Genomic DNA, 13,764 nt, shown 5'->3' with positions numbered 1-13,764 from the left:
CGGCTCACATTTCACTGGGAAATTTTCTTCGGTGATTAAGCAGTTAACCATTTCTTGACCGGTCCCGAAAATTTATTCTTATCCACCAAGAGAGATGTCCAGTGGCGTTCAATATCTGCTGTTTGAGGAGCCAACTGGCTATGCTCTGTTTGAAGTCACACTTCAGCCCGAGACTATTGGCTCGCGTTTGAAGGAAGTACAGGAATCCGCGACTGATCTGGCGAAGTTTGGGAAGTTTGTCAAACTTGTCAGTTTTGCGCCTTTCAAGTAAGCGCAATTTGCTAAAGAGGATTCTAAATTTCTTGGGTTTACTCTAGTACTAACTTCGGCGAAGGGGTGCTGCACATGCACTGGAGAATGCCAATGACGTTGCGGAAGGTAAGCACAATATATTAGGTACAACTCGGCTGAAGCTAACGGGAGTTCAGGAACTGTGAACGAGCATCTCAAGAACCTTCTAGAGTTGAATTTACCGAAGCGATCGAAGAAAAAGAAGGTGCGGCAATATTTCTGTCAAAGTAGGCGAATAGCACAGAACCTGACACCTAATATAGATCGTGCTTGGCGTGTCGGATCTTAAATTGGCTAGCGGAATCAAGGAGTCTATGAAAGGAATCGAATGTGATACGTCAGAAGTCGTTCAGGATCTTTTGCGCGGAATCCGACTTCACGGAACGAAGCTTCTGAAGCAGCTTCAGGAGGGCGATATCGAGAGAGCGCAGCTTGGCTTGGGTCATGCATACTCGAGGTCAAAAGTCCAATTTAGTGTGCAAAAGAATGACAACCACATCATTCAGGCTATTGCACTTTTGGATCAGCTGGATAAAGATGTCAACACGTTCTCTATGAGAGTTAGGTACGGTGATAAGTTGCATGTTTAGTGTCGGCGGCTGACTCGAAGCAGAGAATGGTATTCGTGGCATTTCCCGGAGCTATTCAAGATTGTCAGTGACAACTACACATATTCCAAGTTGATCCTATTTATCAAAGATAAGGTTTCCATCAGTGAAAGTTCGCTGCATGATCTAGCTGCTCTGGTAAACGACGATGCAGGAATTGCTCAGAGCATAATTGACGCCGCTCGCGTGAGTATGGGCCAAGATATTTCAGAACAAGACATGAGCAATGTTGTCACATTCGCTCAAAAAGCCGTCAGCCTTGCCGACTATCGCAAACAGCTTTATGGTTACCTCGTTCAGAAGATGAACACGGTCGCGCCCAACCTTTCAGAATTGATTGGTGAAGTTGTTGGCGCGAGATTAATTTCGCATGCCGGTAGCTTGACTAATCTATCCAAGTATCCTGCTTCTACTGTTCAGATTTTGGGTGCTGAGAAAGCCTTGTTCAGAGCACTGAAGACCAAGGGCAATACTCCCAAGTATGGTTTGATTTACCACTCATCATATATAGGCAAAGCTGCCCAGAAGAACAAAGGTCGGATATCACGATTTTTGGCCAACAAATGCTCTATCGCTAGCAGAATTGACAGTTTCACCGACACTCCCACTACTAAGTTCGGTGAAGTGCTAAAGAAGCAGGTTGAAGAGAGATTGAATTTTTACGAGACGGGTGCGCCGCCCACGAAGAACTCTGATGCCATGAAGGCTGCTCTTGGGGCAACGCAGGACTTGATGGACGAGTAATTAAGATAAAATTTGGGTTTGCTTTTCTGTAATATAGATTCCATGCGTGTTTCAGATTACGGGAGTGTAGGTTCTTAGTGATTTCGTTGAATACAAACTTCATTGTTGATACATATACAAGAGCAGATACATTATACATACATGGCCGTTGACCGGACATGGAAACGGCGTAGTGTAATTAGATCAATCTTCCAATCTTCAGTGCTGTGTATAATCTTCGGCAGAAGCTGAACTAAATCCTCTGAGGCTTCTTCTTCAACAAACTCATGATCCGGAACTCCTTCGGCGTTCGTTACTAATGCGATGGCCTTGGAATGAATTATCTCCGCCTAGGAATAAGTGTTAGTATCATCGCGTCATATATACACAGAACAGCAATAGCCCACATATGACATTATCGCAGCAAAGATCCCAGTTATGAAATGAGGTGGCTGTAACACTAGATCATCTGAAACATCCAGTTTTAAATCCGATGTGGCCAGGACTCGGACAGGCCTGTCTGGATCAACGAAGAGAGGAACAAGTACGACAGTTAAGTCTGGGCGTAAGTCTTCAAAAACAGCTTGCGCTAATGGATAGCATAGGTTGGGAGGAATCTGGGGAAGCTTGAACCAGTGAAAGTTATGTCTCTTCAAATACATAATAGGAATTGTCTGATCGAATGACGACGACAATACAGAGATCGACCCACATTGGGTTGAGTCTCCTAGAGCCAATAGAGTCGCCTCCAACGCGGGAGATGTGATGACTAGTTGTTTGACTGAATCGCCTATTAGTACATTTATTTGGATACTTGATACTGGATCTTGTCTGGGAGGGTTTTGTGGCTTGAATTCGTCGCCTTCGTCTTCTGATTCGAAATGCCGGTCTTCATCTGATGAAGAATCGTCGTGGAGTTCGTGTCGAGGTGGCGGAACTTCTAGCCATGGTTTGAACTGCGATCTCATTAGACAATAAGATTCCAAATTAACATCGGAGCATGGTCCTCACAAGCATTTTTGTATGTGGATCACCAGTCCAATATGGTTCGCTAATAATGGGCAATAAATTGTCGTGATGAAGAGAAACATTTGTGCGATTGGGACATTACCAGGCACAACAAGCGCCATTGAGCCACCCTGAATGCGATTTCACTATGGCACACCCACTCTAAGGCAACGCGTTTTGCAGCCTGTGACCACAAAATGCCCCCATCGCGGAAAAAGAGACGGCGATCATCATCTCCACTACTGATCAGTGCTCCGCGTGCGAGACGACCTCGAGCAACTGCCAAGCGGGCAACCAAACCAGTTCGCGGCGAAGGTGATTTTGATTTCGAGTTTCCCGACGAAGACGAACATGACGATAGACAGACAGTCGTAGTAATCGGCAGCGATGAGACGGACATGCCTGCCAAAAAGACGAAGCCATTGACATCACAAGGATCAGAGAACACGAAACGGTGTGTTGTGAGAAAGACAGCATCAGCACATGCTATTCTTAATAGTCCTACATCGTCCAAAACGCGACAGGCAACATTGACATTCGCAAAGTCTACAAACTGGAATTTGAATACATCTTTGCAGCAAGCTAGGAAATCGAAATCTGCGCAATCTGTCAAGAAATCAGTACAGTCGTCGTCAAGTCTTCCGTCTGTCGGACGACTGAAGAACGACGCTGGAAATACTTACGCTACATCAATTGACGATGAACAGTCCGAATATGATCCAATTGAAGATGACGATTCAGGGACTGAGACAACGGAAATAGTTTCCCGTACAGCATCGCGGCTGGATAGCGCTTTTAGCAATGAGCCCACGTCCGCTCATCTGGAAAGTCAACGAGGTCCGACATTTAGACCTTCTGCAAGGCCGCAGTCTGCGATTCAAGGTACTCTCACATTCTCTTCGTCTCCGCAAATAGGAACGTTGGCAGTTACACATATGGTTCCGAAGCAGACATCGCCCCCTCCTATACATTGCCACATGAACGAGTTATGGGTAGAGAAGTACTCGCCAACAGATTACGCATCATTAGCATTGCATAAGCGCAAATATGAAGACGTACGAGAGTGGCTAAGTGATGTATTCGCAGGCCGATTGAAGCAGGTAGATCCAATCATCTTTGTTGACCTATTGACACTCATGTTTGCTTTAGCGTGCACTTGTATTGGCCGGACCGGTGGGCACTTCAAAAACCGCAGCATTGAATGCTCTTTCATGTGAGATGAAATTCGACATAATAGAATGGACAAATCCTTCCACACCCATGGTATCCGAACCGGGCGAAGGATTTGTCACATTCTCGAGCTTGTTCTCTGATTTCTTGAGCAAAGCCCAGCAATTTGGGTCCACTGCATCTACAAAGACACATAACGAGTATCCAGATGAAGAAGTTTTCGACCTCAGATCCTCTGCTCTTGAAATCAGACGCAATCGTATTATTCTACTAGAAGATTTTCCAAGCATTCTCACAGCTTCTCTCGCAGCTCGCAAATATTTTCTCGATTCTATAGAGGCATATGTATGTTCCGACATACAGTCTTCGCCGCCGATGGTTTTTGTGATTTCTGAAATCGAGGCTAGAGAAGATCTGAATGTGGGGTCTGATTCATCATTTTCGGCACAGCATATTCTCGGTAGGGATCTGATGGCACATCCTCGTATGGCACGGATACAGTTTAACCCCGTTAATAAGACATTAATGAGCCGTGTTCTTCGTGATATTGCTATTAAAGAGGGCCTCATTTCTACCAAGAAATCGTCTTCAAAAGCGACTACTATATCGGCAGACACAAATAGAATCATCGCAGAATTGGCCCAGTTAGGTGATGTGCGATCCGGTATCAACGCACTGCAATGGTGGGCAACTACTGGTGGTGCGTGCTTGCCAATAGGGCGCGAAACGTATTTGGCTTATTTTCAAGCAGTGGGGAAAGTGCTTTACAACAAGCCTGAGAGTGTAGGCGACATGCCAGTCGAAGATGCAGTTTTGCAGGCTATTCCGATAAGTTCTCTTGTTCCGACCTTGTTTGAGAACTATCCGGGATCGTGCGCGGATACGGAGGAACTAGTGTCTTGTTCTGCAGCATTGTCAGATTCTGATGTACTACTTTCATCACAATCTTTCTCTCGCATATTTGGTCGTCACAGTGCGTCCGAAGGAACAGGAGAAGGAATACTACTTGACTGTGGGACATCAGGTGCACATGTTGCCATCCGAGGATTAATGTGTGGATTGCGTCGACCGGTTACTCGTCAATCGGTGTCCATTAAGGATTTTGCATCTGGAAATAAACATGACCGCAAACCAAACTCGTCTTTCACTTCACGTAGCGGGAATTCCGCGTTTTCCATGTGCAAGCCACTTGGCTACCAATTGTTTAAGCGGCAGCAAGATGTCATTACGGACGTAGCTCGGCACTGCGCGCTCACGAAACTTGGAGTCAGTGACGACATAACTGGCGGGCCGATGAGCATGTCGGAGACCGCAGTTATGTATATGCAACGCACGGCGTTCTGGGAGGCGCTAATCAAGAAAGACGATCAGCTGCGCAGAATAGGCGGCCAATACAATGGGTTTACTTTGAATATCGATGATGACGAGGTCGAAACATCGAGTAAGAGCAAGTCAGATCAATTTAACCCAATAAACGATGCATTGCTTAATGGAAGCATTTCGAATTTGATGCTTTCAGATGACGATATCGAGGAAAGTTTTTCAGATTAATCATGAGTTTCAGTATTTTAGGGAATGCACTGGTGTACTCGGTATTTTGGTTTTCGGAATTTTAGATATAGATGTCGCACGAGATAATATAAGATTCATAATTGCGCAGAATACACGTAACGTATAACGGTAATAAAATGATTTTGATTGTAATCATATTTCCAACCCCAACGGCGCATTGCTAAAAAGCATCTATCAATACAACATAATAATACAAATTCAAAAAAAGAGCAATAAACAAAATATGCACGCCTGATTATACAAATTATAATAGTAAGTTACTTGAACAAAAAACTACAATCTCGAGATGCCGTTATAATTTCAAGCCAGTTCAAACTGTTTGAAGATTCTTGAAGTAGTTCGGATCTTCGGCCAGTATCTCCTTCACAATATCAAGACCGCCTTGAAGCTCGCCGTTGACGTATAGTTGTGGGAAAGTAGGCCAGTCGCTGAATTGCTTGAGACCCTGCCGGACTGTGTCGTCCTTAAGGATGTCAAAGAAGCCAAACCTGTTGACACAGTCAGATTTCCATTACTTCTGAAATTGCTAGGAGCAAGTAGATTTCGAGATTGACTCACCGAACTTGATTCTCACGAAGAATGCCGACCAACTGCCTACTGAATCCACATTGCGGTGCGGCAGGAGTTCCCTTCATAAACAACATAACAGGCGCCGCACTGACAAGCTTAGCCAATCTCGCATTCAAGTCCTCTTCTGGAGTCGTCTCCTCCTTTGCATCGTTTGCAACACTTGCGGTGGGCGCTACGACCGGCGCGACGGGCTGCTGCCCAGATAATTCCTGGATCGCCGCTGACAGTTCTTTGGGATCAGCGCCTGATAGTTCTCTGACGACTTTTCCATTTTTGACGAGGACGAAGAACGGAACTGCGGATACGTCGAACGTCTCTGAGATTTCGGGGTGCGCTTCGGCGTCTACAGACAGGAAGGTGACGTTGTTGTACTGTGTTGAGAGATAACTAAACACGGCGTTCATCTGTGTACAAGGAGCAGCCCTAGTCAGAATGCGTTAGATCCTGCGAATACTCACGATGCTATCAATTTAAAGCGTACCACGGTGTATGGAATGAAATGGTGATTGGCGTGGTAGACGGAAGGGAGCTGGTGAGCTCATTGAAATGAGCTTCGCTAGTGATTTCCACAACGGTCATTTCGGCGTTTCACGAAAGTTGGTGCAATAATCTCGTGTACGGTTATTCACTGACTGTTATTGCCTCTCAGTATGTCTGGCGTATTCAATGCTGTGCAGATGAATATTATAGAGGTGGATATAATTTAACGGTGGGACAATATGTCTGGTGGAATTTTTGCGTTTGGCGTGCGACGACAGCAATAATGACGACATGATTAGATAAAGTTCTTATTACTTAAGCATTAACATATGTCCCCATCGAACCGGCCAGTTCCACCATCACCAAATACTAAATGGGCCAGCAACGACCACGTAGTTAAATTATACTAGCTAGAACTGAAATATATAGCTGTTTACCAGGACATTCCTTATAGTATGGCCAAGATTACGACAGCCACTGCAGGGTGGAGCGCGCTGCTTATTCATTTCAGTTCTTCAGGATGGACATCAGTTGATTATTAAGCTCCTGAATGCGGTCACGAGCCTCCCCTACGGTCAAAACTACATCAGTCCGCTCGTTCTCGCGGCTCGTACACGTTGCAATTCATGCTCTAGTAGGAGACTTGTCTCGATAGCCTGATGGCAACACTTCACGATCTGATTGATATGCATGCGGAAGGGATTACTCGATATCTCCCGCCACCGACGTCTCTCATTAAGGCTCATATGAATACTCTGAACCTTCCGGTCAAGTTGACGAGCTGTCTGCGGTGTTCACTGGTCAGTTTGGCTTGAATTTGGCTGGCTACTAGCCTCAGGATCTGGGGATGGTGTACGTAGTTGGAATATGATATTCTCAAGGACCCCGATCCTGATCAAAAATGATCAGTCCAGTTTTTAAACCCCGTATGTATGTTCCGCATACTCAAGGCGGTGGCTCGTACGGCAGACCGATTTGGTTTCCACCGGCCTGCATCATCCCCTCAAGTGTCTTGCCATACCTTTGAGGGAGGAGGATTCCCCTTGATCCGATAGCTTGGATGATAGCCACCACCCATTCATGATTTCCTTGCTGAATCATGCGAGGCCTGCTCTCACTGCGGTCAGCGGATGTGAATATCTTTGCAGTAGAGATCAATCCCATCGCAAGGCCAGTCTCATCAAATTTCCATATATCATCTTCATGGATGCCATACTTCGCGATGATTTCTCGTACGAGCTGGAACCATTCCCTATATACCCTAGGATCCTCCTGCTTTGCACACTGATATGATATCTTGCGATAGAATATAGATTCGATGTCTGTCGACGATTGATCCGCAGTCAGCTGCATGGTACGTGCTCGCAGCAAAATACTAGCGAGACCACGAAGATATATACGAAGACCAAGTTTATCGGCAACTAGAATCCACTTAACTAGCATTTCTTCCTCGAATTCCGTCAGTGCATGTCTGTTGGCACGTATGTCTTGACGAGCGGTGGTCTCGTTGAAAAGTCGTCGCTGCCCGATTAATAGACTTAATTTGAAGTGATTTGTAGACGTCTATAGCCATTTGAATTCGGTTTCCATCAGTATATGGCATTTTATATAGAAGTAGTTGAAAAGTGACGCGTTGGAGAATGTTGACATATACGTTTTGGGCGTTGGTGGGAAAATGACTGGTTCGATAGTGCGGCCGGTATGAAATACGTTACAGACGGAGCTCATCATTAAATGCACTTTCAGTGAATAACTTAATCTGCGATATTGCTATCGCATAACAATTGACGACGTTCTTATTCACATAGAAAGCTACTCAATCTCATAACACGATCGAAGTTTAAGGACAGCCAGATATTACTGACCGAATGATAGAGACGTACTAAACAAATGAACAAAACGAGGACTGATGACTATTTAGGGGGCAACGAAAATAGGATGTCCTTTAGTTAAACAACGAATGCGCTTGAATTGACGACCGAGGCCAACCTTATGGTGCGCAATTACAATTTTGTTAAGTACTAGCCATGTCAGTAAATACATGCATAATCACTTTAAAGACCCAAATATTAACCAAAAAAATCCAGAAACACAGCGCTACTCCGATAATTTATATATAACTAATGGATAAACCAAGAGTGAAGCAGCGGAAATCGAATGATAAAAACGGAATCAAATGCAACATTCTACGACCAAACGCTGAACCATTCAACTAAACTAGATCCGCACATGACCCATGACCTATCCTTAGAGATTGTGCGCGCACTTCTTATCCTCCGTCGAGAGTCTCACAACGTCGAAATGGATCTTATAAAATGGCTCGCCCCATTCGTCGCTGTGCAAGTCTCGAACTCAAGTAACCGGTGGATGTGAAAGGTCTGGAAAGTTTCGTGATATCCAGTTTAGCGAAAGTTTGAGTGGCAACAGCCTCCAAAGGTTGCCCTACAGAGTTCCAAGGCTAGGGTTTTTCAGATTGCTTAGGAGTTCTCCACGTGCAAACTGTGTGCCTGGCAAATGGAGTCGACGTAGAAATAAAACTATTTGATGAGTATAGCAGGGGTGTCCGGCCTAATGGTCGACATACCATGGCATGACACGCAGCTCGACATTGATACAGATATCACAATGGAGAATAAAATTTAGAGATTTACAATAAATACAATCAAATATCAAATAACATGTTATGCACATCTAGCAATATAGATACTTACTTGCCTGCCCTATATCATCAAGCGATGAAAACACCAATACTCCATCTGTTGCTTATTAACAGAACAATCAAAATATTCGCAGGACCTTTAAAGTGCAAACCCAAATGACCATATACACCGTTTAATACTCCCTCCATGCATTCTCTGGTGCTTCAACATCTTGTTGAATTGAAGAGCCAATATCCTCCGACCAGCCACCACCATACCAAATTCGCCCGCAGCGGCACTCGTTGCCACGTTCGTCACCCACAACCCATCTAATGTCGCTACCTCTATCGTTTTCAAGCCAGTTATTGATCTCATCTAATTTACCCAACCAATATTGCATGCCAGTTGTTAACGGCTTGACAAATCTGGCAACGGTGACATGAGCTGAAGGAACCTGATATCTGCTCTCTACAGGTACACCTGCCTTCTGTACAATGTTGTGCAAATCTAGCCGATAATGATGGTACGTGTACCAGGTGCCACTGTCCCCTATCGGTGAATCCTCGGGCAAGAAACTTAGAGCGAGTGCACTTTGATCGAAACTCAGCATCGGCTTGACCAACACAGGCGCTGGACGTGGTGCTAGTAACTTCTTCAAATAGGGTTTTAATCGATGCAACTCCAGCTCGACCGCGTCATCGTCCGCTGAATGCAAAATTTCCAAAGCAGTCATATGCAAGTTCTCAGACGGCATAAGCCAGATATCGGGTTCCACGCTGCGAAGCATACACTGAACCTGTTGTACTAGTTGCACTACCTGTTTAGTAGGACGACACCATACGGTGACGCAATTACGCGGATCAAACTCCGGTGGCTGATTGTCGAGGACGAGTCCCTTGAGAATCGGGTCCGGCGCAACTTCTCCGCTTGCTTCGAGCAATGCCCTTCGGTCCCGGTTTCGTGTGCGACGGTGCATGTCGTAAGCTTTGACCATAGCAGTAGGACAATTATATGTCTGGATGAACGCTTCATAGGCATTGGTTGACAGTGAAGAGCTGACCGAAAGCGGAAGGTTCAGGATAGGAAGCTGTGGCACAGACGACAATGTAGCCGCTGGCTGCTTTGAAACTATCATAGTCGACATCGTAATTGGCGATGTTTAACAAGAAACCGAGGGCCGAAAAAAGGGGAAGACGCGTCTTAATACACAGCGTTAATGACGTTTGAGATATGTAGCTGACACGCCGAATATATAACTAAAAGATATTAGAGAAAGGCTATTCAATAACAGAACCCATAATACCAGCTAATTCGGTGCTAGAAGTCGAAGGCAATTTGTCGTCGCGTTCCTGTTGATGAGTACGACAACCCGACCGCTGCAAGCAAGAAAAGAAACACGAGCTCAGCAAATCGATAATTGGAAAGGATAACAAATGTTATATATCTTCGTAATGCAACGTCGATCGCGCAGAACGACTGGTGACCCGGTACGAATTATGGGAGAGGAAGTGCTGGAAGTTGTTGGTGGAAAGTAGGAAGGAAGCATGGCCAAGTGGAGTTGTGAGGAGCTGCTGCACACATCTTGGATGCATTACACCTTACCGGTTTTGGATGCACTACACCTTACCGGTTTGGGTTTGGCGTAGTGCTTGGCGTCCATCGAACTAATCAACGGTCCAACCAAACTTTTATGACCCTGACCCTGACCCTGACCATGGCCATGGCCAATGAACCCGATTGTTGCATTTCTGCAGCAAACTTCTGCTATTTTAAAACAAATTTAGTGATTATAATGCGGGATACCAGCTTTAGATGGCCAAATATGTAATTTAAAAGACCAACGCATATAGTAGCCAAGGGGCGACAAATATTTCTACTGTTTTGACGTTCTATTAAAGCGGCTAATCATTGTTTAATTTACTGACGTCATGTTATTTGAGTTGGCATTTCCAGCTTGATAGGGCGGCAATTAAAATGAACCCTAAACCTTGCTGCTGTTCGGTACGCTGAAGACGAAAGCCTTTAAAGTCAAAAAGATTTTCTAGATATATTATTATCTTTGAAAGAGGCATCGTTTGCTACGAAATGACCTTATCGAATAAATATGTGTTTTGTCAATAGCTTATTTATCCCTGTAAACAACCGATTTACGCAGCTATCCTGCACAGTGACTGTCAATTTTTAGTCCTCGCAAATTAGTCAGTTCTCTTTACACGTCCATGTGTGTACTTTCTAGAGTGTACTTTCTAGAGTATCATGGAATCTGTGTCGCATCTTCCTATTAAAATATAATAATTACACTTGCGCTGCTATCTCATTTCTGGAATTATCGCGGTATCAATCATATAAACAAAGACGAATTTACGCACACAATAGGCACATATGAAAATATCCATATTATCTGAGCCTATCCTGTACAGCTGGCTCTTATTCTTAGCAAAAACTATCCATCTGAAGCTTTTGATATGACATTCCGGAGACTTATCTGGGTCAGGCCCGAGAAAAGTAGCGGTTTGGGTTATCAATTGTTACCCTGCCACTACAGTTACCCTAAGTACTTTGTCTGCCAATTGTGGGGAAACACACAATACAATAATGTCAGAAAGAGTGTTTACAGTTGCTCTCATTTTTGTTTGTATTTCTGCTTACTTGAACGCTCTTTTCATGGAGTCTTTTAAAATAACCACGCGATCCTTACGAAGATCATTGCGCAAATCATGTCGACAATTCCACGCATCAACAACTCGATCCCGTGAAGGCGACGACGTATACATTATTTCCGCAGCGCGGACGCCAGTCGGAAAGGTTAGAATAATAAACGTTTATTGGAACTCCTGATTGCCAACACTGGTGCAGTTCAATGGCGCGTTGAAATCTTTATCAGCAACACAGCTAGGAGTAACAGCCGTGCGTGCCGCTGTGGAAAAATCTGGTCTGCAAGATCTTTCTCAAGTTCCGGAAATCTACATGGGTCACGTCCTACAAGCCAATACCGGCCAATCACCTGCTCGTCAGGTTGCGCTTGGTGCTGGATTCCCCGTCAGCACCGACGCGACTACTATTAATAAAGTATGCGCGTCGGGTTTAAAAGCCGTCACATTGGCGGCACAGAATATTCGGACAGGAATTGCGGATGTGATGGTCGCTGGCGGTATGGAAAGTATGAGTAATGCGCCATTTTATTTAGAGAGGAACAGAGCGTATGGACATCACACAGTAATGGATGCAATTATAAAAGACGGATTGTGGGACGTATATGGCGATATTCAGTAAGTGGTTTCCTGATAGGTCACTTGGCAGAAGTGCTAACTTTAAGTAGTATGGGATCATGCGGGGAGAATACGGCACGGAAATTCAATCTAACGAGAGAAATGCAGGACAAGTATGCTCTTGAGTCATATCGACGCGCAATCCTAGCTCAGGAAAATAATCTATTTCAACACGAGATCGTGCCAATTGAAATAAAGTCGCGGGGTAAAACCGTCGTCGTTTCCCATGACGAAGAGCCTGCGTCGGTTAATCTTGTAAAGTTGCCAACGTTGAAACCAGCTTTTGAGCCGGAGGGAACTATAACTGCTGCTAATGCCAGTTCTCTGAACGACGGTGCCGCGGCGGTGGTTTTGGCGTCCGAGTCTAGATTGGACCGACACGACGATTTAATTAGACCGCTCGGCGTCATCGTGTCGCATGCCGATGCAGCTACGGATCCGATTGACTTCACAATTGCTCCGGCACTTGCTATTCCGCGTGCACTGATGAGAGCAGGTCTCGGAATAGAGGATATCGCCAAGTTTGAAATCAACGAAGCATTCTCAGCCGTCTCATTGGCGAATCAAGCGTTACTTGGGTTGGATCCTGCAAAGGTAAATGTCAAAGGCGGCGCAGTAGCTCTAGGACATGCTATTGGATCTAGCGGTTGCAGGATTTTGGTTACACTGTTGTATTCATTGAAGGAAGGTGAATACGGAGTCGCCGCGATATGCAATGGCGGAGGCGGATCTAGTGCTATTGTTGTGCGAAGAATGTGATAGTAATTGAACATTGTATCGGCACTCGTGTAAAATTCATACACAAAGGGAACAAAGAGTTTCATAATAAATATGACTAAATTAAGCGTATTCGCTCGATCTAAGTCAGTGTTGTACATATCCATATACAGGCTTTCGATTAAATTAGAGCCATGAATAGTATTGTGTAGCTCGTGGGGAGGCCAGTTGGGAGGAATGACGCGACTGCGACGCAATCGGCTCACTGTGATTGGCTAACCAATGTCTCACGTGCCAGAAAGTTCCTAGCAGAGTCATCGCAAGCCGTCAACTTTCCAAAAAAACAAACAGCCAATGTAGATCAGGGTCCAACTACTACTCCACGGCGCCGCGCAATATTTCAAATTCGTGATGCTCTTCCTAAGGTGATTTGCGGACTGCTCACTATGCGCTTGAAAGCCTCCAAAGCGGCCAAGGCAAGCCGATTTGGCCGCGCGGCGGCGCTGCGGGCAAAGTGTTACCCGATTTGGCCGTCCGCACAGCCACATTACGATAAGGTATTTTACAGTGAGACTTAATAATGGGAATTTAGGGTCACCTTCACAAACTATAGGACTATTTCCCATACGAAAGCCTAAAATCTGTTAGCGTCTATTATCAACTGCATCTCGCTTCACTGCATCCAGATGATATTGGGATAGCTATTCTGGCCTCTCT

The 13,764-nt window shown here is 45.0% G+C and overlaps 6 protein-coding genes across 6 annotated transcripts; 3 read left to right on the top strand and 3 right to left on the bottom strand.

Annotated features, from left to right (window-relative positions):
* Positions 1-22: 22 nt before the first annotated feature.
* On the top strand, positions 23-1,821 carry V1513DRAFT_54253 (uncharacterized protein). Its single transcript, XM_066900540.1, has 5 exons — positions 23-267; positions 335-378; positions 429-496; positions 555-856; positions 905-1,821. The coding sequence occupies exons 1-5, from the start codon at positions 95-97 to the stop codon at positions 1,641-1,643; spliced, it is 1,326 nt and encodes a 441-aa protein (XP_066753703.1). The 5' UTR covers positions 23-94; the 3' UTR covers positions 1,644-1,821.
* Positions 1,727-2,748, bottom strand: V1513DRAFT_444094 (uncharacterized protein). Its single transcript, XM_066897913.1, has 2 exons — positions 2,030-2,748; positions 1,727-1,972 (listed from the first exon to the last, which is right to left on the bottom strand). Exons 1-2 carry the CDS (start codon positions 2,588-2,590, stop codon positions 1,775-1,777), a joined length of 759 nt encoding a protein of 252 aa, XP_066753702.1. The 5' UTR covers positions 2,591-2,748; the 3' UTR covers positions 1,727-1,774.
* V1513DRAFT_54148 (Rad17 cell cycle checkpoint protein-domain-containing protein) lies at positions 2,710-5,639 on the top strand. The gene is made up of 2 exons (XM_066900539.1): positions 2,710-3,730; positions 3,780-5,639. Exons 1-2 carry the CDS (start codon positions 2,828-2,830, stop codon positions 5,349-5,351), a joined length of 2,475 nt encoding a protein of 824 aa, XP_066753701.1. The 5' UTR covers positions 2,710-2,827; the 3' UTR covers positions 5,352-5,639.
* V1513DRAFT_414267 (thioredoxin-like protein) lies at positions 5,420-6,641 on the bottom strand. Its single transcript, XM_066895788.1, has 3 exons — positions 6,424-6,641; positions 5,931-6,365; positions 5,420-5,860 (listed from the first exon to the last, which is right to left on the bottom strand). The coding sequence occupies exons 1-3, from the start codon at positions 6,519-6,521 to the stop codon at positions 5,683-5,685; spliced, it is 711 nt and encodes a 236-aa protein (XP_066753700.1). The 5' UTR covers positions 6,522-6,641; the 3' UTR covers positions 5,420-5,682.
* A 2,380-nt stretch (positions 6,642-9,021) lies between these two features.
* Positions 9,022-10,351, bottom strand: V1513DRAFT_54123 (RNA ligase/cyclic nucleotide phosphodiesterase). Its single transcript, XM_066900538.1, has one exon. The coding sequence runs from the start codon at positions 10,203-10,205 to the stop codon at positions 9,255-9,257; it is 951 nt and encodes a 316-aa protein (XP_066753699.1). The 5' UTR covers positions 10,206-10,351; the 3' UTR covers positions 9,022-9,254.
* Positions 10,352-11,725: 1,374 nt separating this feature from the next.
* Positions 11,726-13,089, top strand: V1513DRAFT_378853 (Thiolase, N-terminal domain-containing protein; the record flags this gene model as incomplete). The annotated part of the gene is made up of 3 exons (XM_066894998.1): positions 11,726-11,866; positions 11,918-12,330; positions 12,381-13,089. The coding sequence occupies 3 exons, from the start codon at positions 11,726-11,728 to the stop codon at positions 13,087-13,089; spliced, it is 1,263 nt and encodes a 420-aa protein (XP_066753698.1).
* Positions 13,090-13,764: the final 675 nt, after the last annotated feature.

This window comes from Lipomyces chichibuensis, assembly GCF_038497645.1.
Source record: "Lipomyces chichibuensis strain CBS 12929 unplaced genomic scaffold V1513scaffold_14, whole genome shotgun sequence".
In the NCBI taxonomy this organism is placed as follows: Eukaryota; Fungi; Ascomycota; class Lipomycetes; order Lipomycetales; family Lipomycetaceae; genus Lipomyces; species Lipomyces chichibuensis.
The sequence above is the reverse complement of the archived record's forward strand: the minus strand, read 5'-3'. Positions and strand labels throughout refer to the sequence as shown.

Coding starts and splice junctions, on each gene's coding strand:
- V1513DRAFT_54253 (XM_066900540.1), top strand. CDS start 95: ATGTCCAGTGGCGTTCAATATCTGCTGTTTGAGGAGCCAACTGGCTAT. Junction 268..334: donor GTCAGTTTTGCGCCTTTCAA/GTAAGCGCAATT, acceptor ACTTCGGCGAAG/GGGTGCTGCACATGCACTGG. Junction 857..904: donor ACGTTCTCTATGAGAGTTAG/GTACGGTGATAA, acceptor GACTCGAAGCAG/AGAATGGTATTCGTGGCATT.
- V1513DRAFT_54148 (XM_066900539.1), top strand. CDS start 2,828: ATGCCCCCATCGCGGAAAAAGAGACGGCGATCATCATCTCCACTACTG. Junction 3,731..3,779: donor TCGCAGGCCGATTGAAGCAG/GTAGATCCAATC, acceptor TGTTTGCTTTAG/CGTGCACTTGTATTGGCCGG.
- V1513DRAFT_414267 (XM_066895788.1), bottom strand. CDS start 6,521: ATGACCGTTGTGGAAATCACTAGCGAAGCTCATTTCAATGAGCTCACC. Junction 6,366..6,423: donor ATTTCATTCCATACACCGTG/GTACGCTTTAAA, acceptor CATTCTGACTAG/GGCTGCTCCTTGTACACAGA. Junction 5,861..5,930: donor CTTCGTGAGAATCAAGTTCG/GTGAGTCAATCT, acceptor CTGTGTCAACAG/GTTTGGCTTCTTTGACATCC.
- V1513DRAFT_54123 (XM_066900538.1), bottom strand. CDS start 10,205: ATGTCGACTATGATAGTTTCAAAGCAGCCAGCGGCTACATTGTCGTCT.
- V1513DRAFT_444094 (XM_066897913.1), bottom strand. CDS start 2,590: ATGAGATCGCAGTTCAAACCATGGCTAGAAGTTCCGCCACCTCGACAC. Junction 1,973..2,029: donor TTGCTGCGATAATGTCATAT/GTGGGCTATTGC, acceptor ACTTATTCCTAG/GCGGAGATAATTCATTCCAA.